The sequence below is a fragment of the Cibotium barometz genome, chromosome 62 (genome assembly GCF_041138505.1).
Source record: "Cibotium barometz isolate CiBa-2024 chromosome 62, ASM4113850v1, whole genome shotgun sequence".
Lineage (NCBI taxonomy): Eukaryota > Viridiplantae > Streptophyta > Polypodiopsida > Cyatheales > Cibotiaceae > Cibotium > Cibotium barometz.
The window spans coordinates 23,857,824-23,881,043 of NC_141107.1; the positions used below are offsets into that span (position 1 = coordinate 23,857,824).

Here is a 23,220-nt window from a genome sequence, read left to right on the forward strand (position 1 = left end):
GAGATAAGTTTATTGTCCAATATTTGTGTGTCTTAAGAAAGGCATGTGACTCATGTTCATTTCTTTTAGCGATGCATGTTTCTATATGGACAAAAAGTTGACAAATTTAAGACTTTAGAGTTCACATACAATTAAAAAATTAATGTATTAAAAAGAGTGTTCTATTATGAAACTACTACAATTTTATGGCTTTCAATAGGCATGATTTTTAGAATATAATTGACATGCATGCCAATTTGCATGGTTTTCAATACGTGCATTAAATGCACATCATGAATAATCCTATGACTTATAGTACTGGGATCAATCGAAATACTTCCATGTGAATTTTCTATAGATCTTACGACTTATAGTAGTGGGATCAATCTAAATCCTTCCAAGATGTGAATTTCCTTGTTAGATAACTTCTTTTCCACACCAAGTCCTAGGGCATGCAATAAAAACATGATGTATTATGCATAAAATGTTACATTGTATGAAACATTTTATCAATTTGTGTACTACCATTGACATCCTACACATAAAACCTTATGTTTGCTATTTTACAAAAAGTCATGGTGGTCCACACTTTCATTTTAATCCACATAAGAATCTCATGGTTATTTATGGCTTAGTACCAAATGCATTACAAATTAGCATTCCCAATAATGCCCTAAATAGGTCAAAATATCATGCATCCAATTTAGACTTGCTCATTTTTGGCTTTGAGGTTTGTGTATGCTAGTGTCGAAGGGCCCACCAAATGAGGATCCAAAAGGCCAAAAAGCTTTTGTCTTAAAGAGGCCATACATGGGATGTAAAGTTTTTTTTCTTTTTTTTTTGGGAGAGAAAAGTATGACATTATATTATATAGAAGTTTGGGTTACAAAAAAGGATGAAAACCACGGCACCATTCAATAGTTCAGAACCAAATAGACTGATAAGAACTCTAAGTTTAGACAAGAAATACTGCAGCTGCCACACCGACCGGCGAGTATTGGGGCACCGCTGGAATACTCATTGGTTACGAGTAGTTCATTATTGATTCATGACATGACATTGAATCCATGACCTGATACTCAGGAGGGTCGGGTTTAAGTTCATGCTTTCCCCTAAAAGGGCATGTTTCCATGTGGATCGGTCTTATGTGTGTACGAGCATACCCAGAACAAGTGAAATGTTGATTCTTTGTGTGTCTTGCAAAGTGGGCACGAGTGTGAAACCGAGGTCCATTTAGCAAGCCTGCCACACCGACCGGCGAGTATTGGGGCACCGCTGGAATACTCATTGGTTACGAGTAGTTCATTATTGATTCATGACATGACATCGAATCCATGACCAGATACTCAGGAGGGTCGGGTTTAAGTTCATGCTTTCCCCTAAAAGGGCATGTTTCCATGTGGATCGGTCTTATCTGTCCTCTGCCGCCGTAAGCCACCTTGTAACTCCATTCCATAGAGTTTGGGCATACGAGCATACCCAGAACAAGTGAAATGTTGATTCTTTGTGTGTCTTGCAAAGTGGGCACGAGTGTGAAACCGAGGTCCATTTAGCAAGCCTGTCCCGAGTAGCTAACTTCTAGTGAAGCACCCTCCATAGGAATACATTGACCTTGAAGCATGGTGTGGCCTTCCAAACTTCAACGGTCCGACGCAAATGTGTCACCGAGTCCTGAGTGCCCCAACGTTGGGATGGAAAGTTACAGAAATGGTAGGCGCATCAACATTTGGACCTGCTTCAAAGGATTAAAAGTGTGTAGCTTTTCACTAGGCTAATTGCCATTGGTTGTGTCTTGCGAGTGGCATTTTTTGTGAATGCCTAGTTGTGATTGAGGTGGTGGCCATCACGACACAACTTGTGATTGTTGAAAGCTTGTAGACTGCCCTAGTTTGATTGTTAGAGTGGCACCTTTATTGTTCTACACATGTTTGAATTGCAAGACATTGTGGCCACCTCCGTATGACATCCTGAACTTTCGTGTAGGTATCCAATGTGAACACATTCTTAAACTCTAGGACTCAGGAGTATACCGGGTCTATGCTCCCACTCAAGGAGTATCCTTGGCCTAGTGGACATGAACTACGATGGGCTTGATCCTTGGAAGTAAGTGGGGTAGGCAAGGGGGTCAAGGTTGTAGGTAGAAGGACTTTTGGTTTAAAGGTGTGGTTATAAAAGCAGGGCTTTCCGACCCTCACTTGTAGGGATTCTTTCACTTTTCAGCCATCAGGGATCAACTCCAAGGCATGCGCTCTTCCTACTTAACTGCGTAACCCTAATTCTTCTGTGTAATCTTAACATGCAACCACACACACTCACACACATTTTGGAATATTAATTGATCTAACCTTGATTTCATGCACAGGACCGCAATCTGCACTTGATTTCATACACTCAGTGATCGATCCTTGGGCAGCTGTGTGTGTGTGTGTGTGCGCGCGTGTTTTTTTTTTGTTTTTTTTGGGGGGGGGGGGGGGGGGGGTTTGACCCAAAATGGCCCCTAATGTGCAATCAGAGAAGCCTAACTTTGCAGCCGGCCGTATAGAGTTTATTGAAGTTTATCAGAAGCTCAAGGCCCAGTTGCTGGAAGATTCCGAGGCCTTTACTTACACAGAAGACTCCAGAAAATGGGTTGAGAAGGTAAATCTTGTTTTATTTTGTTTAATTTTTTTAAAAAAGGGGTTTTTAGGCAAATGCCGAATTGTTTTATTCTTAAAAATTAAAAATAAAAAGAAACTTCTCAAGCCTGCTTGATGAATCTGTGACAATGGAATGAAACAGTAGAATATCTAAAGTCATGGTTGAGAGGGTAGATTTTGTTTTGTTTCTTTGGTTTCTTAGGTAATTGTTAGGACCACATACTTGGAAACCCTAATAGGGTTAGAAACAACCTGCTTCAAATCTGAATCGATGACCAGTAGTAACCTGTAGTTACTCCAGTAGTAACCTGTAGTTACTCCATCGAATCTGAGTCAATGACCGTGATAGATTGTGGCTAGCAACTCACCTTCCAACCATAGGCTCCATTCCAGAGCTACCCTGAGCCCGAGGTCAAATTTCTGTGAGTCAGCCAGGCCTTGACAGACGCGCCTTGCCATACCACCAATGCGCCTGCCCATCTATAGCCACTCTCTGGCCTAGACGTCTTGCTCGTTCAGGAAGAGCTCCTCGACCGTGAGGAATCCTCATAATAATTACGAGTGATCCCTAAGTCACTAACCCTGTTAAATTTGGTCCATTGCTTTATTACTAAGCTTTTAGCCATATTTAACCTGGCTTACTTTTAATTGACTCAGCCAATTCAAAGCTCATCCTTGCTATCCCTTAGCCCTATGGCCAAGTCCTACCGTCCCAATGCCCTGCTAAGCCCTCACGTTTAGCTTATCCCTTAACCTTGGATTATTCTAACCCTGTTTAACACTGTTCTAAGGCCTAGTTAGGGACGTAACAAGAATGCCAATTCCTTTTTCTTAAAAAAAGCTTGAAGTCTGATTGATCAATTTGTGAGAATGGATTGAAATAGTAGAATATCTTAGGCCATGAACTATGTGGGATGCGTGTTGGGAAAGTGTGGGACGGGGCAGGGGCAAGGGCAGGCTGTGTGTGCGTGTGCGTGTGTGTGTGTGTGCGTGTGTGTGTGTGTGTGTATTATGCTTTCTATACATGTTAGGGGATGAGTTTCTAGAACATGTTGGCTGTGGGGGTGGGAGACAGGGGGACAAGGCGGAGGCAAGTTGTGTATGTGTTTTATTATACTTTCCAAACCTGTTAGAAGACGAGTTTTTAGGCCAGTGGGCTCTTGACGCCCTTGCCTGCCAATGTGCAGGTACAGATTTTGAACCCTCACACCTACATACTATTGCTCGTAAAAAACGAGAGTTTTTAGGCTTTCTAGATGTGTTTAGATTTGTGTTCTAGTTTAGAACACTTGTTATGTGATTCTTTACAAAATTGTTCACCAGTTAATGGGAAAATAGATTGGAAATGAAGATCAGGTAGGCAATGATTTGCCAAATAAGCTTCCTACACTTATTTAGAATGTAATGTGTACATGTGCATACATACACGTGTGTTTTGGCATTACACATTGATAGTTCTGTATTCATTTCCCAAAACTTTGGAGTACTTTTGGAGAGTCAACAGTAATCATCCAATTTTTATTCTGTGGTGGTTAGTGAAGAGATTTAGCAGCACCTAGACTCACATAACTGTTTTTTTTTTCTTGGGGGGTGGATGGCTTTGCAGATGCTTGACTACAATGTACCAGGAGGTGTGCATTTCTAATCTTTCTCTTGAGAGAAAATAATGTTAATGCTCAAATAAACAAGAGAGTTTTCAAGTTTTGTATAGCCTTTGAATACGTGACATGTTATGAACATGAGGGTGTAGATATGGAAATGTGAAGTAGCCTTTGTTGATTCTTTTTGAAAGAATGAGATGGTATCAAGTTGAAAATGAAGAAAGTGTGTATAAGCCCCTTGTGATTGAAGGATCAATCACTTTGTCATCATGAATAGGTGTGGTCAATTGGAGAAAAACTTTAATGAAGGGGTCCCTAAATCCCTTCATTACAAGGTTTTAAGGACACTTAATTCCTTCATTAGTTACAAAAAGATGATATTGATTCATTAAATTAGGAAGTAACAAATGGGTTTATGGACTAAAAATTGGATCAAAAATTTTTTTTTTCTGGGAAATAGATTAGTTAATGAAAAAAACAGCCATGATGGGCTAAATACAACCACGCAAGGCTAGATACAACCTCACCTCATGTATAGGGCGGGGATGAAATAATCAAAAGGTGGACCGGTTGGCTGCTCTATGAGAAGGCTATCTCATAAAAGGGGAGGGGGGGGGGGATAACCACATAGGTGGTCTGTAATGCCAAGTGGGATCACCACCTCTATTGGTGAGAAAAGGGCTTGGCCACTAGAGCCTCAAGAAAGCTTCCCGCCGCTTCCGCATGTGGTTAGAGCCACCATGCAACTTCTCCCATTGACCGTGGAGGGTATGGACGATGTCGAGCCAAATGCTCTTGATGGACTCCGCAGGTGGAGTGTGGGTACCCTTGATGGCTTCGCTACATCTAAGTCACCATATGTGCCTGGCTGTAATGCTACTACAAATCTCCCATTTGACATGAGCCCAGTCTCCAGTGGTCAAAAGATGGGGCTGTGATTGGTACCTCCGAAATGTGGAGGTGAGAGATCAGAAGGGCTAGCCCCCTACCATCCTCCTCATAAGCTCTAACAACCTCAGCCTTCGTGGCCCATGCGACATTGCCCCATGTAATGATCCGGGTTGGCGCCCCATGAATCATTCTTAATGAAATGGTGGAATTATTGTGAAACCACTGCTAGTAGAAGAGTTAAGGGGCTTTAGAGACATGTTCGCTAACGGGAAACAAGGGGCAGATTCCTTAGCCCCCCCACTTCCCGGGGCTTCCTCATGGAGGGGGATTCACCTGCCCAATTCCCATTCAGGTGCAGGAAAAGGGGAGATGCCTGTAAGTTCATTGTTTCCAATTTTCTACTTCAAACTTAACACAACAAACACTATTTTTACCTTTAACAAACAAGCCTGTCTTTTGCAGGAAAGCTTAACCGTGGCTTGTCAGTAGTTGACAGCCTAAAACATCTGAAAAGTGGGGAGGAGCTATCCAAAAATGATTTTTTTTTGGCATCTGTGCTTGGATGGTGTGTTGAGTGGGTGAGCTACAAGCCATTTAAAATATTGTGAAGTACAATGTTATTACTTTTAGGCTCAAAATCTCATTCTATGATTGCTTTGATTCATGCATGGCTCAGCTCCAAGCTTATTTTCTAGTCCTGGATGATATAATGGACAACTCGATTACTCGACGTGGCCAGCCGTGTTGGTTCAGGGTTCCCCAGGTAAGTCTAATAAGGCAGTAGTAGGGGGGGAGCCAGTGTCAAGGCTAAATCTCTTTGAAAAAGCAAATATGCAATTGGGTTTTTCAGAAATTTTTATTTAAAAGTTTTTGCAAGGATTGAAAAATGAGTGTCCATATTCTTGCTCATAATCATTCACCAATATTTTGCCTCCTACCTTTCTGCTGGGCTTCACTTTCTCCATTCTGACAGCCCTCTGCTGGGATATACCTCTTCTGCAATCCTCAATGCTCACATCAAACGTATTCAATCTATGGCTTAGATCATATTTATGAGAAATGCTTTTGAAGATGGGGTTTTCTAGGCCAAAACACAGTCTGAAACACATTTTAAACGTGTCCTTATGTCAATGTTTGAAATGGTGTGGTATTATTGTCTTCAACTGTATCCCTGCTGTTGTTTTCTCAACACAACCTGCTGTCTCGCCTTTGTATTCTAGATTTTGAGTTTACTTCAGGTCCAGCAGCTTGTTTCTAGGCTTTTATCTTCCCTCTGGTCTCCTTTCTTTTCGTCTCTTTTCCTGCAGTTTCCCTCCTTCGCATTCATCTCCTTCTGCTTGTTGTTTCTCCTTTTCCATCCTTTCCCATGACTATGGCAAATATTGAATTTAGTCACACTATTACTCATCCGTTATATATATAGAAAGACATCCTATTGGCAGTCTTAGGCTGTACACTTTCAGTCACAGAATAAATCTTGTTTAAAGATGTGTGTGTGGGTTTGACATGCAATGCATTTTGTGCAAGTAATAGAAGGCGATTGAGAGGACTGGTGATTTTTTTTGGTACTAACAGGTTGGCTTGATCGCTGTTAATGATGGGATCCTGCTCCGCAACCACATATTCAGACTGCTGAAGTGGCATTTTCGAAACAAAGCTTACTACATGGAACTAAATGACCTTTTCAATGAGGCAATTTTCAGCTCAAGTACCACATTTCTTAGCTGTCTAAGCTTTTGGGAGGATACAGTGCGTGGCCTGACAACAGGTGTATGGTAAATGATTATCATTGTATTTTGATTGAATTGCATTACCATTCCAGGTAGAATTTCAGACTGCTTCAGGTCAGATGCTGGATTTGATAACTACTCCTGCTGGGCAAGTGGACTTGTCTAAATACGTGATGCCAACGTAAGTCATTTCAAATTTGGTTTTTATTTTACACTTTCTGTTTATCATGCCGTCCGCGTGTCTGATGTGCAGATGTGGGTGTTAATACTAACATTGTTCTGCCTACTTAGGTTTCTCTGCTTCAGAAGCTTTAGGCTTACGTCCAAGATGCCTAATTTTATCTGTCAAGTTTTCAATAATCAAGACATAAGAGTATTTGCTAATTTCTTATAGTAAATGAAACGTTGGGTATGTATGAAACAGGCACTTACATACATAGGGCTTGCCTGAGTACATGAAAAGCTCTCAATCATCATCACGTGCTCACTACCCAACCATAGCTCCTCTGGAGCACCCCCGAGCTTGAGGCTAGACCTACATTGGCGGTGTACGTTGTCCAAGCCCGTGTGTCCCATAACACTCGAACCCACTATACAAGTGTTTGGCTAGAGGAGGTCATGGCTTGATCTTGAGTCGTCCTCTTAGGAATTCTCCGAACTGTGGGTTATAATTTAAAAATCCTACATATGACGTCGGTTCAAAGAGTTATTGTTAACCCTCTTATCTGGAAAATGGCACTTTATAAAATGATCCTTTTTCCTTTACAAGATTACAAATTCTATAAATGTTTATCTTAAAACTTTTTGGTTAATTTATATCTAGAAATGTTTTTATCAAAAGTTGGAGTAGCAGTTAAAAGTGAGATATAATGGGGGTAAGGTCATGTAAATCATGTTTGCATCCTGTCTAGAGTTGAGAAGGAAGCACTCATGCATTTTGTCCTGCTGGGATGTGCAGTTATTTACGGATAGTGCAGTGCAAGACAGCGTATTACTCCTTTTACCTTCCGGTGAGTTTATCTTGTGGGACTTGTATTAGGTTGGTGTATGGAGGGTAATACTTTGTTTTTCAATCCCATTAGAGATTGTGCAAAGAGATGCCAAAGCACTGTCTGAAACGCACATCCAAAACTTGGCCAGGTTGCATGTGCTCTTTTGATGCTGGGGGAAAGCCTGGAGAAATTTGAGTCTGCAAAGCAGATCTTGGTGCTAATGGGCACTTATTTTCAAGTACAGGTATGTGGCCTATATATGAAGTCTCATCATTGCTGGCATGAAACAATTCTGGATACTTCTGAGGGAGTCCATGATTCCCTTCATTACAATGATCTCTCACATTTTGAGCACCCTCTGGGAGTTCCTAAATCCTTTCATTTCATAGTCACCATGGTGCAAAAATTGTTTGGTGGGCTTTCATTATAGGTGCTTATGACTGTGTTAGGTTCTACTTTGTGCTACTATAAATTTAATAATATTTTGCAGGATGATTACCTGGATTGCTATGGTGATCCTCAGTTTATCGGAAAAGTAAGCAGCAACTTTCAATGTTTTTAATTTAATCAATTGTTTGATTTTGGAAGTCATTAGGTTAGTACTAAGTTGAGTTGTTTTCTCTCTCTGCATTTTGCGCTTGTACATGAGAGTTTGCGTCTGTGAAAGGTATGCGAAATGTCCACTTGGTTTCATCAGTTCTTGTCATGTGTGAACACAGATTGGGACTGATATTGAAGATAGCAAATGCTCCTGGTTGATAGTCCAGGCCCTTGAAAGAGCAAATGAAGATCAAAAGTGTTGCCTCCTCGTAAATCTATAAGCTTTAGCTATTTTTTAGCCCATGACATATATGTATATATATACATGTATATATATGTGTATATCTATAAACTTTAGCTATTTTTTAGCCCATGACATATATGTATATCTATACATGTATATATATGTGTATACATATATGTGCACATGCACGTGCGCACACACACATACATATATACATATTTTATATATATGTGTGTGTGTGTGCGTGCATGTGTAAAATATGTATGTGTGTGCATATAGTATTAATGTATGTATATAATGCATGTGTGTGTGTGTAGTGTACACATGCGTGTGCACGCACACATATATGTATATATGTATGTATGTATGTATGCATGCTCACACATGTATGCATCTATATGTGTGTGTTAGTAATAGACATGTGCCACATGGGTGCATGCAATTCAAACTTCTCACCACCAGGCAACGTGCATATGCGTATTTTTTTAAAACTAGGCTTATTGTGACTTAGTCTTTAAAATTATTAATAGGAAATAATCTTTTAAATTATTAACAGGAAAATTATGGAAAGGCAGATTCTGCATGCGTCGGTGAGGTGAAAAGGGTGTACAATGAGCTTGCCTTGCAGGTTGGTTTCTAATGTAGAAACACTACTTTTTTTGTAATCACTTCACAGGACGGACTTGTTATTAACAAAGAGTTGAATGGGCAACGCAGTCTATCTTCTTAGAATATGAGAAGGAGGTCTATGCGAAGCTGATTGCTGACATTGAGAGTGAAAAAAATCAAGCACTTCAGGTAATTTATTGCTGCTAACTTGTTATTCTTGAAGATGTGTGTGTGTGTGTGAAGAGAGAGAGAGAGAGAAAGAATTTAACATTCAGCCAAACTTGTGGACCACACATGATCCCATATGGTGGTACCGAAGTGCAGGGAATGAGACTTGAATCTAGGACCTCTTGGTTAGGAGCCTGATGGCTTTAAGTGCACAGAGAGAGAGAGAGAGAGAGAGAGAGAGAGAGAGAGAGAGAGAGAGAGAGAGACGTCGAACGTCTACTAAAGACCCAATGGGCCTATGAGACCAAAGTGATACAATAATGTCCATGGCATATCTCATCATGGAACAGAAAATAAAATAGAACTAAAAACTATCTCATCATGGAACAGAAAATAAAATAGAACTAAAAACTCTCTCACTGGAGTGATACAAAACTGTCTAATGGAAATCTCATCATGGAATACTAGGAGCATGAAACATAAAACATGATAGGAGCATCAGCCCCCATTAGATGGTATACCTCTCCCCAAAATATCAAGCATGGGGCTAATGAGTATGGTCGACAGTGTTGGGGTAAAGGCATTATGCCCACCCTTATAGTGTGTACAAGCCCATAAGTTTTATAGTACATAGTACACTTAGTACTTTTAATGTACTAAGTGCACTATGTGTACTAGTGCAAATATACATGTGTGATAGGGGAGTCACACACTTATACTTTGTGAGTTGACTTATCCCCACATGTCTCTCTCTCTCTCTCTCTCTCTCTCTCTCTCTCTCTCTCTCTCTCTCTCCCTTCTTCTCTGTGTGTGTCTCCCACATGAAACCCTAACTGTTTCAGCTGAGCTTCTTTAGCTCCTTCAACTGGTATCAGAGCTTGGAGTAGTCAGGGATATACTTGCCATTCTTCACCTCTCCAACCAAGCTGAGGGGGTCGAAGAACTTGCCACCGGGGTAGCCTTGGAGGCCAGTGGAGTTACTGAAATTCTCAGCAGTGCGTGACCAGGGCGTCGCCCAGTCCACGGCCTGGCTGCCTGGATCAAAGAAATCCACCCATCGCTTGCTCTCCACCCACCCCATCAGCAGCAGCTGGGTACCCAACAGGGTTCCGAATGAGAAAGGCGCAACAGCTCCGTGCGCTGCTCCTGCTTCGAACCATGGCACACCACTCCACGCTTGCCCGTCGCCTGCCAGTCTGACTCCAACTTCGCTCGTCGTTGGCCTGTGTGCCATCCCCGCTTTGTGCCCGAACCCTTGTTGCTGACCGAGTCGGCTCAGTCTTCTGCTGCACGCCTGAGGAGCTCCCGCCTGAGGAACTGCCGTTTGCACAGTGGCTGCCCTTCAACCATACTCCCGCCTGAGGAGCCCTCCATCTGCACAGTCTTTCTGCAGCTCGCCTGAGGAGCCCGCCGTTTGTTGCCCTTCAACCCTGCTCCTGCCACGTCAACAACTAGCAGCACCTAGACTCTGGAGTGCAGCCTGCAACAGCCCGTGAGCAAATCCCGCCTACTAAGTTTGTACGAGGTATTTGCTTCATTTTTTTGGGATTTGCATGTCCATTTTCATCAATTGAGCAGGTACAGGTCCAAATGGCTCAGATTTGAGCACAATTGGTAACATTGGGTGACATTGGTCACATTCCGGGTCAATTGGCAGGAAATTGGGTGTCAACATTTGGGGCTTTTGATGTAATTGTGCCATTGGGCATTCATACATGCTGTATGATGTGAGCAATCTCACATTCGGGGCTAAATTGCAGGAAATTGGAGTGCAAATCAAAGGGCTGTTGTGCCAATTGGGTTGATTTGCATGTAGGCACTGGCATTTGATGCTTTGGGCAATGTGTTGATGCCTGTCAAGCACTCAATGTGCCAGTAAATCAAGGGGCTTTTATGTATTGGATGTATATGTGGCCAGGGGGAAGCATTGTGAAGACTCTGGATGCCTTCATGTGCATTAATGTACCATTCATGATCAGAAATTGATCTTGAATCAAGGGGCTTTTCAAGATTTTGTGCTTGTTGAGCTTGGCAAAGCAGTAGGGAAGACTTTTATGCCTTGAACACTCAGAAATCCACTTGCAGTCAAAGGGGCTTTTGCCTAATTTTTGTCTGGGACTGTTGTATGCAGTGGTGGGGACTGTCAAGGTCTGATTTTCACTCATTTGGACAGCCAGGGTAGCATTTATTGCTACTGTACTTGTTGGTACAGATTTGGTACAACTTTGTACAAGTTTTGGCATGGCAGTACATTGATTTGAGTGAGGAAAAGGCTCATTTTCAGTTGCTGTACTTGCCGGTACAGATTTGGTACATCATTGGTGAGCACTTAGTACTGTTGTACAGTATTTTGGAAGGGGAACAGAGCACATCTAAGGTGCTGTCATAAATCTGCAGCAACCAGATTTTGGTGATTTTATCACATTCAGTGGGAGGAGAGTTGCATTCGTGCTTCCGTAGTGGGAGATAAACTTTGGGAGAACAACTGTGAGCACTTTGTGTGCTTTGGTGCAGTGTTTGCACATCTTGCAGGGAGTCAGGCATTGACTGTGTCAAAGGTTGCATATTGCTATGGCAACTAGAGGTGAGAGCTCTTCATTGCTTCACATCAAAAAGCTTGAAGGCTCACATAATTATGACATTTGGCAAACCCAGTGCTATAATGTGTTGCTCCAGAAGAAGCAGCACAAGCCCATCAAAGAAAGGGGTGTAATGCCCGCTTCTCTTACTGCTGAAGAATGGGAAGATATGGATGAGCTGGCAAGATCCACCATCATGTTGTCTGTGTCAGACTCTTTACTTTTCAGCATACGTGAAGAGAAGACAACTTGGGGAATGTGGCAAAGATTGCAGGACTTGTATGCCGAGCAAAGTGCCTCAAGCAAAGTGTATTGGTTGAAGAAACTCATAGGTCTTCAAATGAAGGAAGGGGCGCCTATGACAGCCCATCTAAATGAGTTCAATGGTGTTGTCAGCCAGGTCATCAATCAAAAGTTGGCAATGGACAATGAGTTCAAAGCCATCTTTCTCTTATGCACTTTGCTAGAGAGTTGGGACACATTCAGGACAGCCACTAGCAATTCAAATGCTTTGCTGTCATATGCAGATGTGGAGGGTGCTCTCCTTTAAGAGGAGATGAACAGGAAGAACAACTCTGTTGGAAAGTCCAATGCAATGAATGCACGTGGGAGATCCCAGCAAAGGGGTAAAAGCCAAGAACGGGGAAGGAGCAAGTCCCGCTCCAAAAAGGACTTGGAATGCCATTATTGTGGCAAGAAGGGACATTTCAAAAAGCAATGCTACAAATGGAAGAATGATCAAAAGGAAAAGGGCAAAGGCAAAGACAAAGACAAAGATGAAGCCAAAGATGCAAAGCCAAAGGGCAAAAGTGGAGTCAAGATTGAAGAAGTCAATGTGTCACATGAAGGTGACAGTTGAGGATGAAGTCCTATTCACGTCTTCACTTGATGTCCATTCACTCCATGCAGGAGATGGTCATGGTATGCACTCATGGATCATTGATTCAGGTGCCTCCTTTCATGTCACAGGTTGCAGAGACTTGTTTGTCAGGTATACTACTGGCAATGAAGGAGTAGTTTATTTGGGTGGCAACCATGCATGCCAGATTCTTGGCAGAGGTAATGTGAGGGTTGTGTTTTCAGATGGCTCACAGCTTATGCTCCATGATGTAAGGCATGTGCCTGAGATCAAGAAGAACCTGTTTTCTACTGGACAACTTGATGATGCTGGTTATGTTACCACATTTGGTAGTGGAAAGTGGAAGATTAGTAAGGGATCACTGGTTGTTGCCAGAGGCTCTAAGGTGGACACTCTTTACTTCATGCATGCTGGTGTTTGTCACCATGCTAATGTAAATGCAACCGAGCTGTCGGAAATCTCTATGTGGCATAGCCGGTTGGGACACATGAGTGTCAAAGGAATGGAGCAATTGTCTCGTTTTGGTTACTTGCCTTCTCTAAAGTTCTCAAATTTTCGGTTTTGTGAGCATTGTATATATGCTAGGCAACTCCAGTGCCCCCACAAGAACAGTTAGAGCTTGTGCATACAGATGTATGTGAGATGCCTCAGCTTTCTTTGGGAGGGGCAAAATATTTTGTGTCTTTTATTGATGATGCCATGTGGGTTTATCCTCTTCGTTTGAAGAGTGATACATTCTCAGTGTTTGAGAAGTTTGTTGCTCATGTTGAGAATCAAACTGGCAAAACACTGAAGGCTTTGCATTCCGACAATGGTGGAGAGTATATGTCCAAACAGTTTCAGGACTTTTGTGATGCTAAAGGCATCAAGAGGGAGCTCTCTGCTCCTTATGATCCTCCACAAAACGGGACAGCAGAGAGAATGAACAGGACCATTCAGGAGAAGGTTCGTTCTATGTTGTCACATGCTGCGTTACCTCATGGTTTTTGGGCTGAAGCTGTTATGACAGCCGTTCATCTTATAAACAGGTCACCTAACACGAGGCTTGGTGGGAAAGTGCCAGAGGAAGTATGGACAGGGAAGCCTCCGTCCTACAAGCACTTGAGAGTGTTTGGTTGCGTTGCGTACGTGCACATACGCAGGGAAATACGTACCAAACTTGATCCTAAGTCTCAACATATTCCTAGGATATGGTGACAGAGGTGAAATGGGGTATAGACTTCGGGATCCAGTGAATAGAAAGATTATACGCAGCAATGATGTCATTTTTGATGAAACATGCATGTATAAGGAGCGTGCAAGGCAACAGGAGCCTGGCAGAGTCATCTTTGATGATGATGGACATCATGGACAACAACCAAGGGCTGTAAATCAGCCATTACAGCAACAAAACCAGCCCTTAAATGGTGCTGAAAATGGTCCAAATGGACAGCCAGAGATGGCAGAAGATATCTCTATGGATATCCCACAGTTAGAGGAGATACCGGGCATGATCTTTCAACCTTATGGCATGGAACAGGAGCCACCAATAGGTGATATGCAGGCTGGACAGCAACCTGCAAATGATGGTCATTGGGTTCGGAGGTCCACAAGACCCTCCAGACCCCCTGACAGGTTTGTTCCAGGGGTTGACTACTTGATGCTCACTGACTGTGGGGAGCCCTCTTGTTATAAGGAGGCTTTACAGAGGGCAGACAAGGCTCTTTGGGAGCGTGCTATGAAGTTAGAGATGGATTCTCTTCACAAAAATGGAACATGGAAGTTGGTGCATTTGCCTACAGGCAAGAAGGTTTTGCCATGCAAGTGGGTTTACAGGCTCAAAGTTGCACCTGATGCAAAGCCAAGATACAAAGCCAGGTTAGTGGCTAAGGGCTTCAAGCAGGAATATGGTGTGGACTTTGATGAGATCTTCTCTCCAGTGGTGGTCAAAATGACCACACTTAGAGCTGTATTAGCTTTGGTTGCTCATGATGATCTGGATTTGATTCAGATGGATGTGAAGAGTGCTTTTCTTCACGGTGATCTCCATGAGGAGATATATATGCAACAGCCAGAGGGTTATGCGGTGAATGGAAAGGAGAAGCTTGTATGCAAGTTGAAAAAGAGTCTTTATGGGCTCATACAGGCACCAAGGGAATGGTATACATTCATGAAATCCCAGGATTTCAGGAGGAGTGACATAGATCACTGCTTATACACCAAGAAAGCTTTGGATGGCAGTCTATTGATCCTCATCTTGTATGTTGATGATATGTTGATTGCCGGGAAATCTCGTAAAGAGATGGATGCCTTGAAGAAGAGGCTGCATCAGACCTTTGCTATGAAAGATTTGGGTGATGCAAATCACATTTTGGGTATGCGGATACTTCGGGACAGAAATCAGCATGTGTTGTATTTGTCTCAGAAGGAATACATTGGCAAAGTTTTGCAGAGGTTCAATATGGAAGGGGGGAAGAAGACTAGTACTCCTTTGCTTCCATATGTGAAACTCAGTGCTATGGACAGCCCACAGTCGGATAGTGACAGGGCTGATATGGCCAAGATTCCGTATGCTTCAGCTTGTGGCAGTCTCATGTATGCCATGGTTGCTACCTTGCCGGACATTGCATTTGCAGTGGAAGTGGTTACTAGATACATGGCCAACCGTGGCAAGAAGCATTGGGAAGCAGTGAAAGGTGTCATGAGATACCTGAAGGGCACACAGGATATGTGCATTTGCTTTGGCAAATAGGATGCATTAGTGCATGGTTACACGGATTCGGATTATGCTGGTCATCCAGAGAACCGGAAGTCTACTATCGGTTATGTGTTTACATTCATAGGAGGTGCTGTGTCATGGATATCCAGGATGCAGAAGTGCACTGCCTTGTCTACTACAGAGGCCGAGTATATTGCAGCCACAGAGGCTTGCAAGGAGGCATTATGGCTATCTCGGTCAGTGGTTGATTTGGGTTATACAGGGGATATTCCATTGTTGCATTGTGACAGTCAGAGTGCCATCCAGTTGGCAAAGAACCCTGTCTTTCATGCAAAGACGAAGCATGTGGATGTGAAGTATCACTTCATCAGAGAGGTGATAGAGAACAAGCTGATTCACCTTGTTAAGATTCATACGGATGACAACCCGGCTGATCTGTTGACAAAGAGTTTGCCTCCAGAGCGGTTTGCTCATTGCAGACACTTGATGGGCATTGGATGAGGCTAGTTTCAGCCTTGATATGGCCTTGTATATTATCATGTACATGCTGATTTTTCTTTTCCTTCATTTAAGGGCACTTTGTCTTTAAGTGGGAGGTTGTTGGGGTAAAGGCATTATGCCCACCCTTATAGTGTGTACAAGCCCATAAGTTTTATAGTACATAGTACACTTAGTACTTTTAATGTACTAAGTGCACTATGTGTATTAGTGCAAATATACATGTGTGATAGGGGAGTCACACTCATACTTTGTGAGTTGACTTATCCCCACATGTCTCTCTCTCTCTCTCTCTCCCTTCTTCTCTGTGTGTGTCTCCCACATGAAACCCTAACTGTTTCAGCTGAGCTTCTTTAGCTCCTTCAGACAGGTCTCTCCCTCAGCTACGTCACATGGAAAGGTGGCTTAATGGTGATGGAGCATGTCCCGGATTTGGAGCTGATGAGGGGATCGTGGTCGACGTCCGGGGACTAGGGACATTGGGCACGTAGGAATATGGAGTCCGTATACGTGGTAACTCCTCGGGCGAGGTGGGCCAGCAGCAACCCAAGGTGGGTCCATGGAATCCACTATATGGGTGTCCTCCTCTTGGGTCCGGAAGAAGTTGGTGATGGTTGGCCGGCAAGGGAGGGGTCGGGGTGACTGTGGCCGAAGCTCTCTCAAGAAAGTGTCCATGTGTTTGTGAAGCTCGAGCAGGAAGAGCCCTAGGCAACGTTGGCTCGGGAAGTCAATGATCTTGGAAAGTGGGCCAAATCCCTCGTAGAACAGACACTGAAACCTCTCGCGGATCTCATAGTATACTGGGCAATGGCATATGTAATGTTGCTGTCTCTCAACCTCTGTGTGGCATAATCGGTAGATCCTCTCCTCCCTTGGGTCTCCGTATGAGATCTGCGGCTCTAAAGATGAGCTAAACTCTTTCTGTCTCTACTCTGAGGCGGTCAGACGAAACTCGTATGTGGCCAATCACAATTTGCATGGCATGGGACATGTGAACACTTAGGTAGCCCGGCTGTTGGATGAATCCATCCTCAGTGAGCCGTAGGAAGTGATCTCTATAGAAGTATATCTTTGGTGGGAGCTCCGAAGGTGTGATCCATGTGCAGTGGGTGTAGAGACTGAGAAGATCTAATCGGATAACCTGGTTGGTGTCCTCATGAGAGAGCTGGATGAAAAGGGGAGTCCAAACTGGACTGACGGGGTGGGAGGCGGTCCATGCGGAGTCCATTTCCTGAGAACCAAGTGGAAACTCTTGCATACCATACTTTAGGGTGGCCCTTGAGTGTTAGTTGTCTTGAGAACTCCAGGGGAAGCTCCGGTAGTTGTGGGGACTGCTGCAATGGAGATATGTGATTGTCTGGAAGAGTGCAGCCACTACCATAAGGGCTGCAGCAAACTCTACCTAAATAATCTGGTGTGGGAGTGATGGTTTATTGGAGATCATACGGGAGAACATCATGATCTCGGGCCTCTCGACTTGTTGCCAATCCTCATCGGATAAATTTGGCCCCCAGAAGGCTAGGTTGGTGTGATGAGGGTGTCAAAAAGCCAACCCTTTGTCTTGGGCTGTTGGAAATGTGCCCGAAAGCATTGCCGCTCAAGTAAGCTCAAGGCTGCATATCCCCTTGTCACTCTGGCATGTGCTGCGGGAACCATGGTGAAGAATGGGTCATTGAAAGTGACACCGTTCATCATTGTACCAACAATTCTGGGGCATGGAACCGCAAGGTGGCTTGGCTGTAAATTGCCGTGTGTAGATGAAAGAAGTGGTGGCAGATGTGGAGAACGGTGGTGAGCTGTGATGTGAGGGTGGGTAGGGGGACAATAGGATCCGCATCCTAGAGGTGGCGGTATGTGTGGTCAGAGTAAACAAGGTCAAGCTCGTGATCAAAATGGACCTGGGTGTAATGTGAGATTGGGGGTGGGAGGGTGGGGGGTGTACAAATAAGAGTGAAAGAGAGTTAGGCATGGTTAGCTTCAAAGAGGGGGTGGCGGGATGGAGAAGTTGGGGAGGACATGTGCCAAAGCCGGAGATCCCATCAAGCAGTCCACAGTGCTAGTACCTCTTGAGTAAAGGAAGGAGGTGAGGGCATCGGAGGAGGGCCATCGGGACATTTCGTTATAGATAACAAGACTGTGTAGCTCCCGGCTCTAGGAAATGTCTCCCATACACGGTGACCTCACGGTCCTGTGATGATCTTTGTTACTGCGTGTCAGTGAGTCCTGCTCCTGTAGTGTAGTCTGGTAGGGTTATTCAGATTTAGTAGTGAGCCCTTGCGACTCGCTTTCCTGGTGTTGAAGTCCCCGAGCAGGAGGACTTCCCCTAGCTGTGAGAACTCCATAAGATCCCCATGTAATGGTAAGTACGGTGATGCCATGCGGTGCAGCGTAAGGGGAGTGGCTCGGTGCAAAATAACACAGCTGTGAACTCCATAATATCCCCATATAATGGTACTCACGGGTGACTAGGCATGCGGTGCGGCGTAAGGGGAGTGGCTCGGTGCAAAATAACACAGCAATGTCTGGAAATTCTCCACAAAATTAGCATCGATTTATCCCAGTTCCTACATTCCTTCTGGGGTTTTAATTTTAGGGGGTTTGAAGTCCATGCATGAGGTCGCAGGTTCAAACCCCGTTGGCTGCTTGAGGTGGTGCCTTGTAAAGATGGGGGGTGTGTTGTAATTTCTACTTCGCCAAACTATTAAAAAAAAACATATTTAGTCCAGCTACTCTCTAGTTTTTCTTCTTATTGAAGTGAGCAAGAGCATGACTGAAGCTCTTCAACGAATTCAGGGTAAGGGGCCAGTTAGCGGGCACCCATAGTAGTAGCGTAGTGCCCCCAATTCTACTAGTAGAGAGCTTCTTTTCTCGAGTTTTCTGACACATTTGTTCTGTTTTAGTAGGTGAATTTGCAAGTATAATGCACTAAGACTGGTGCTCGCTAGTTTTTCTTCACCCCCCTTACATGTCACTGGTGTTCTCATGCTTGAGAGAACATTTACCACTCTAAAGACAAGCAAAATATCCACTGTACTCAGACAGAATCAGCGACACAAAGTTTTTGAAAACTAGTGGAGTTCTAACCAGCCATCAAAGTCTTTTTCTGAAAATCCCTAAGGTGCTCTTCGAGTGGCTCCACTACCTAGGTCACTGAAGTAAAGCAATCTGGTTTATCATAGAACCCCAAGTAGATCTTGACTCTTGAGCTTTACTACATTAGGCTTGGCACTATTGTCCAGTGAACTTGTTATTTTTTGCCTTTTATTGCAACAATAATCAACATTGCAACCTCTTGAACTAGAAGAACATATGATTTGTCAAGGACCAAGGTCTATAGCTGTTTTACAACTCATAGCAAATTCAGAAACCAGGCCTTGTGATCTTATGTGCTGCCCAATGCTATGGCTTATTTTTCATGCTGTGCATCTGTAGTTGTAGAGTCACTTCTAGGAGCCAAAACAGTTCAAAATCACATATGCACGAATGTGTGTGTGTGTGTGTGTGAGAGAGAGAGAGAGAGAGAGAGAGAGAGAGATTTATTGTTCAGGTAGGTGCTATGATTCTTTGAAAGTATGTGCTTCTATGGTGCCTGACTGCAGGTTGTGCTTAAAACGTTTCTGGCAAAGATATACAAACGCCAGAAATGAGAATTGAGGATTTGGAGGTCATCAAATGGCCTTTTTTAAGATTTTTACCATAGCCTTGGGTGAATTCAGCGCTACAGTGTGATGCTTGAGAAGTGTCACATTCTTGTTGTCTTGTGCTTGAGTGGGAAAACTTACTGTTTGCCCATATATGTGCGTATTGAGGGTCAATGCGCAACAAGAGAATGAAGGATGGACAATGATAAAAAATAAAAATAAAAAATAAAAACTGTTGCGTGGGTTTTTGGTGCTGAAATTATGCCATTCAAGCAGACACCTTGCAGGGGTAGTGCTGCAAGGTTCGAACTCATGCCCCTGGTCAGTGAGCCAATCCATTTTGCCACTGCACTACATGCCCGCTTGTAGGATGGACAATCATCTAAGTTATGGTTTTGTGATAGTGTATTGATTCTGACAATTTTCATTCCATTGTATGGATTGCATTTCTCTTGTCACTCCATGAGATACAACATGGCTGATATAAAAGCAAGTGGAAGGGTAATTGTAAACGATAAGAGAATAATTGAAGGGGGGCAAGCTTGATGTTACAATAGAACCTTAGTGTAGTGTTCACATTGTGGGAAAGAAGATTAACAAGAGGTGAGGAGGTAAGTAAGAATTGTTTTCTGAATGCATGTGATCACATACCATAGACAAGCAAGAGTGCATTTCACCAATACAATACATCTTAGCATCTCTCTCTCTCTCTCTCTCTCTCGTCACATGAGTACGTTCATTATTCTTTCCACTCAAAAGAGTTAAATTAAAGTATTCCATCAAAATGATAACCCAAAACACACTTGCACTAATACATGAACCATTACATTCCAAACAAAAGCATTCTAATAAAATGATATCTTAGAACAGTCTTGAACATCCCAAACATCCGTAAAGTTATATTTGGAACATGTCTGGAATCTCTCTTTCCTTGATTATGTCTTTCTTAAGAGTCTTTCAAAACACTACATGCGTTGGGTCCAATTGTTTGTTATGGATGGGATTTGATGGATGTGTTTGCAGAGATCTTGGGAATAACAAATGAATTCTAGGTAATCCTTGTCACAGACTACTTTTAATTAGAACCACACAATGAAGTAAAGTGTCTATATGTTGGTTGCAAAAAATAAAATGCTATGATCTTTTGCTTGTACAAAAGGAAGATATGTGGTGTGGTTAGTAAATATTAAGTATTTTTTAGGCTTAGGTTATTCTCCTTCTCTTCTTTTTGAGTAGTGGAAGTGGTGGTAACATTATCTTTCACTTTGAACTAGGAAAATTCTTGTCACCTTTAGAGATCTTCTTCACTCTTATTCTCCTAATGGGATTGATGGATTGTCATTTGTGACATGAATAGCTTTTGCGTGCCTTACGTATAACTTGGTGAGCGCAAGTAAAGGAATTGTTGTAACTCTTTCTTTTTGAACATTGAGAATATTCATGGTAGTCATAGGATTAATGAAATTTACCTTAGCATATGATAATCTTTAAAAAGAAAATGTTAAATCCCACACTTATCACAAGACAGAGCCGTTGGGTCAGCTACTTGTGTAGTCGATGTATTTTTTAAAGGATATTTTACAACTCTTATGATGGATTCCTTAACAATGTTAGAACTCAATAGGAGGTCTTTGTACAACAGGGATTGTTTTTTTGCCTTTGGGATGTATTCCTACTTGAAACATCAAAATTGAAACCCCTTTTGATGATGCCAATAATAGTTTGGCAAAGAACTTGGATTTCTTGATTCTAGCTCAACTTTATATCCAATATTCTACATAAATTCCTCAACCAATATTTGGTGGATTTGAGCAGCATGTTGCATTGACTATTGTGCAATTTGCAAATATCCATTTGTAGAAGTGTGTCAACATGTCCATCTTTCACCACAAACTTGTGCATTTTGGCAAAAGTGACTTACTAATATGATGGTGTCAATGTCTATTTCTAGTTTTTTTTTTTGAGGAGCTCATTAAGGAGTTAATTCAAGAGGACTCCATTTTGAGGTGGAATGGGAGCTTTCATCACCGCAAAAGGTGAACGATGACTTCGAAATTATTGAATTGTTTGTGTTCGAGTTCGTTTGGTAGCATGAACTTGGGAGTGTGTAAGGTAATATTTCTCACCAAGTGGTTACAATTTCACATCTAATTATGTCTATATGTGTTTGTGTGTCTGTGTGAGTGTGTGCATGATGCGACATTATAAACTTGAATTACATATTAACAGAGAGAAAAGTACTATAATATGGATATGATGGTACGGTAGATAGGAAAGGTCTACACTCGAATGTTCTTGTGAAGGGAGCTTTGAATGTTGATTTGAAATTTCTAAGCCTAAGGCCGTATGCTAAGAGAAGTTAGAGTGTAAAAATAATGATTGATAAATTATATAGAGAAGGGTCTTGTCCAAGAGTAAAGTCTACCTGCGCATGGATTGCTATGGGATAACGGCTCACTATAGCATGTAGTCTATTTGAAAGTGCCCAAAATTGAGGCATCTGTACACTATCTGTTGGTCTCTTAGGTCACCATCACATGTGAATATAGGGAGCTTTGAATGTTGATTTGAAATTTCTAAGACTAAGGTCGCATGCTAAGAGAAGCTAGAGTGTAAAACTATAATTGTCACATTGTAGTATTGTAGGTTTTACTTTGGCAATATCTATGTAATCTAATTATCACATTGCAGTATTGTAGGTTTTAATTTGGAAACACTCTCATATCCCCTCAATCATATTGCATCACATGATACAAAGCATGCATCTTTGTTCTCGTCTTCATTGATGAGAGTACAATTATGGGTTGTTTCTTATTGATTCAAGGAATGCATTCTGGATTGAGAGAAGAAAAAAACCATGTTATTGAGCCCTTGGTGAATATATCACTTTGCTAATTTTGAGTTACAAAAGCCATTGAGAGTCTTATCCATAACATAGGTAATGCCCATACCTTGAATGTATCTCAACAACCGCATACTTGCTTTCCAATTGATTATTTCAGGAACTTGCATATAAAGATTTGACTCTTGCAACAATCAACCTTCTATATAAGGACTCATCCTTAAGATCTAAAGTGTCTTTGATGGACACCATCAGGTTAATCTCTATCAAGGTATCACTACCTTGTATTCGACCATGCCAAATGATATAAAGTATCTCACTTGCATACTTTTATTGAGAGATGAAAAAATTGTCTCACTTGTATTAGACCTCAAATAGTAATGCATTATCCCAAGGTGAGTTATCTCGAATCTACACATTTGCAGTGTGAGAGATCTTTTTTTGGTGATCTTTTGTCAAGATAACATCATCTACTTAGAGAACATTTTACATGTCTTTTTCACAGAAGACATCCAAGTTTGCATCTAAAGGTTTACAAAGAAGTATAAGGCTCACAAAGTAAGAATTAACCCACTAGTATCATGCTTGTGGGACATGTTTCACAGTACATAGAGTGCCTTCCATAATATGCAAACCTTGCTTTCAAAATTAGGAACCACGAACTTGGTTGGTGCTCCATATATATCTCCTCCACAACATTAGCATTGAGAAAA

General features: G+C 42.3%; 1 protein-coding gene across 1 annotated transcript; it reads left to right on the forward strand.

The window, feature by feature from the left end:
• The first annotated feature begins 2,112 nt into the window (after positions 1 to 2,112).
• LOC147604271 (farnesyl pyrophosphate synthase-like) lies at positions 2,113 to 20,221 on the forward strand. Its single transcript, XM_086795109.1, has 14 exons — positions 2,113 to 2,220; positions 2,342 to 2,616; positions 4,222 to 4,246; positions 5,570 to 5,685; positions 5,784 to 5,870; positions 6,683 to 6,799; positions 6,930 to 7,018; positions 7,796 to 7,847; positions 7,978 to 8,073; positions 8,320 to 8,364; positions 8,549 to 8,638; positions 9,170 to 9,241; positions 9,331 to 9,411; positions 19,624 to 20,221. The coding sequence occupies exons 2-14, from the start codon at positions 2,470 to 2,472 to the stop codon at positions 19,669 to 19,671; spliced, it is 1,065 nt and encodes a 354-aa protein (XP_086651235.1). The 5' UTR covers positions 2,113 to 2,220; positions 2,342 to 2,469; the 3' UTR covers positions 19,672 to 20,221.
• Positions 20,222 to 23,220: the final 2,999 nt, after the last annotated feature.

Bases quoted from the DNA above. Each gene is read 5' to 3' on its own strand.
- LOC147604271 (XM_086795109.1), top strand. From the start codon at position 2,470: ATGGCCCCTAATGTGCAATCAGAGAAGCCTAACTTTGCAGCCGGCCGT. The intron at 2,617-4,221 runs GTAAATCTTGTT...ATGGCTTTGCAG, and splicing joins CCAGAAAATGGGTTGAGAAG to ATGCTTGACTACAATGTACC. The intron at 8,639-9,169 runs GTAAATCTATAA...AATTATTAACAG, and splicing joins ATCAAAAGTGTTGCCTCCTC to GAAAATTATGGAAAGGCAGA.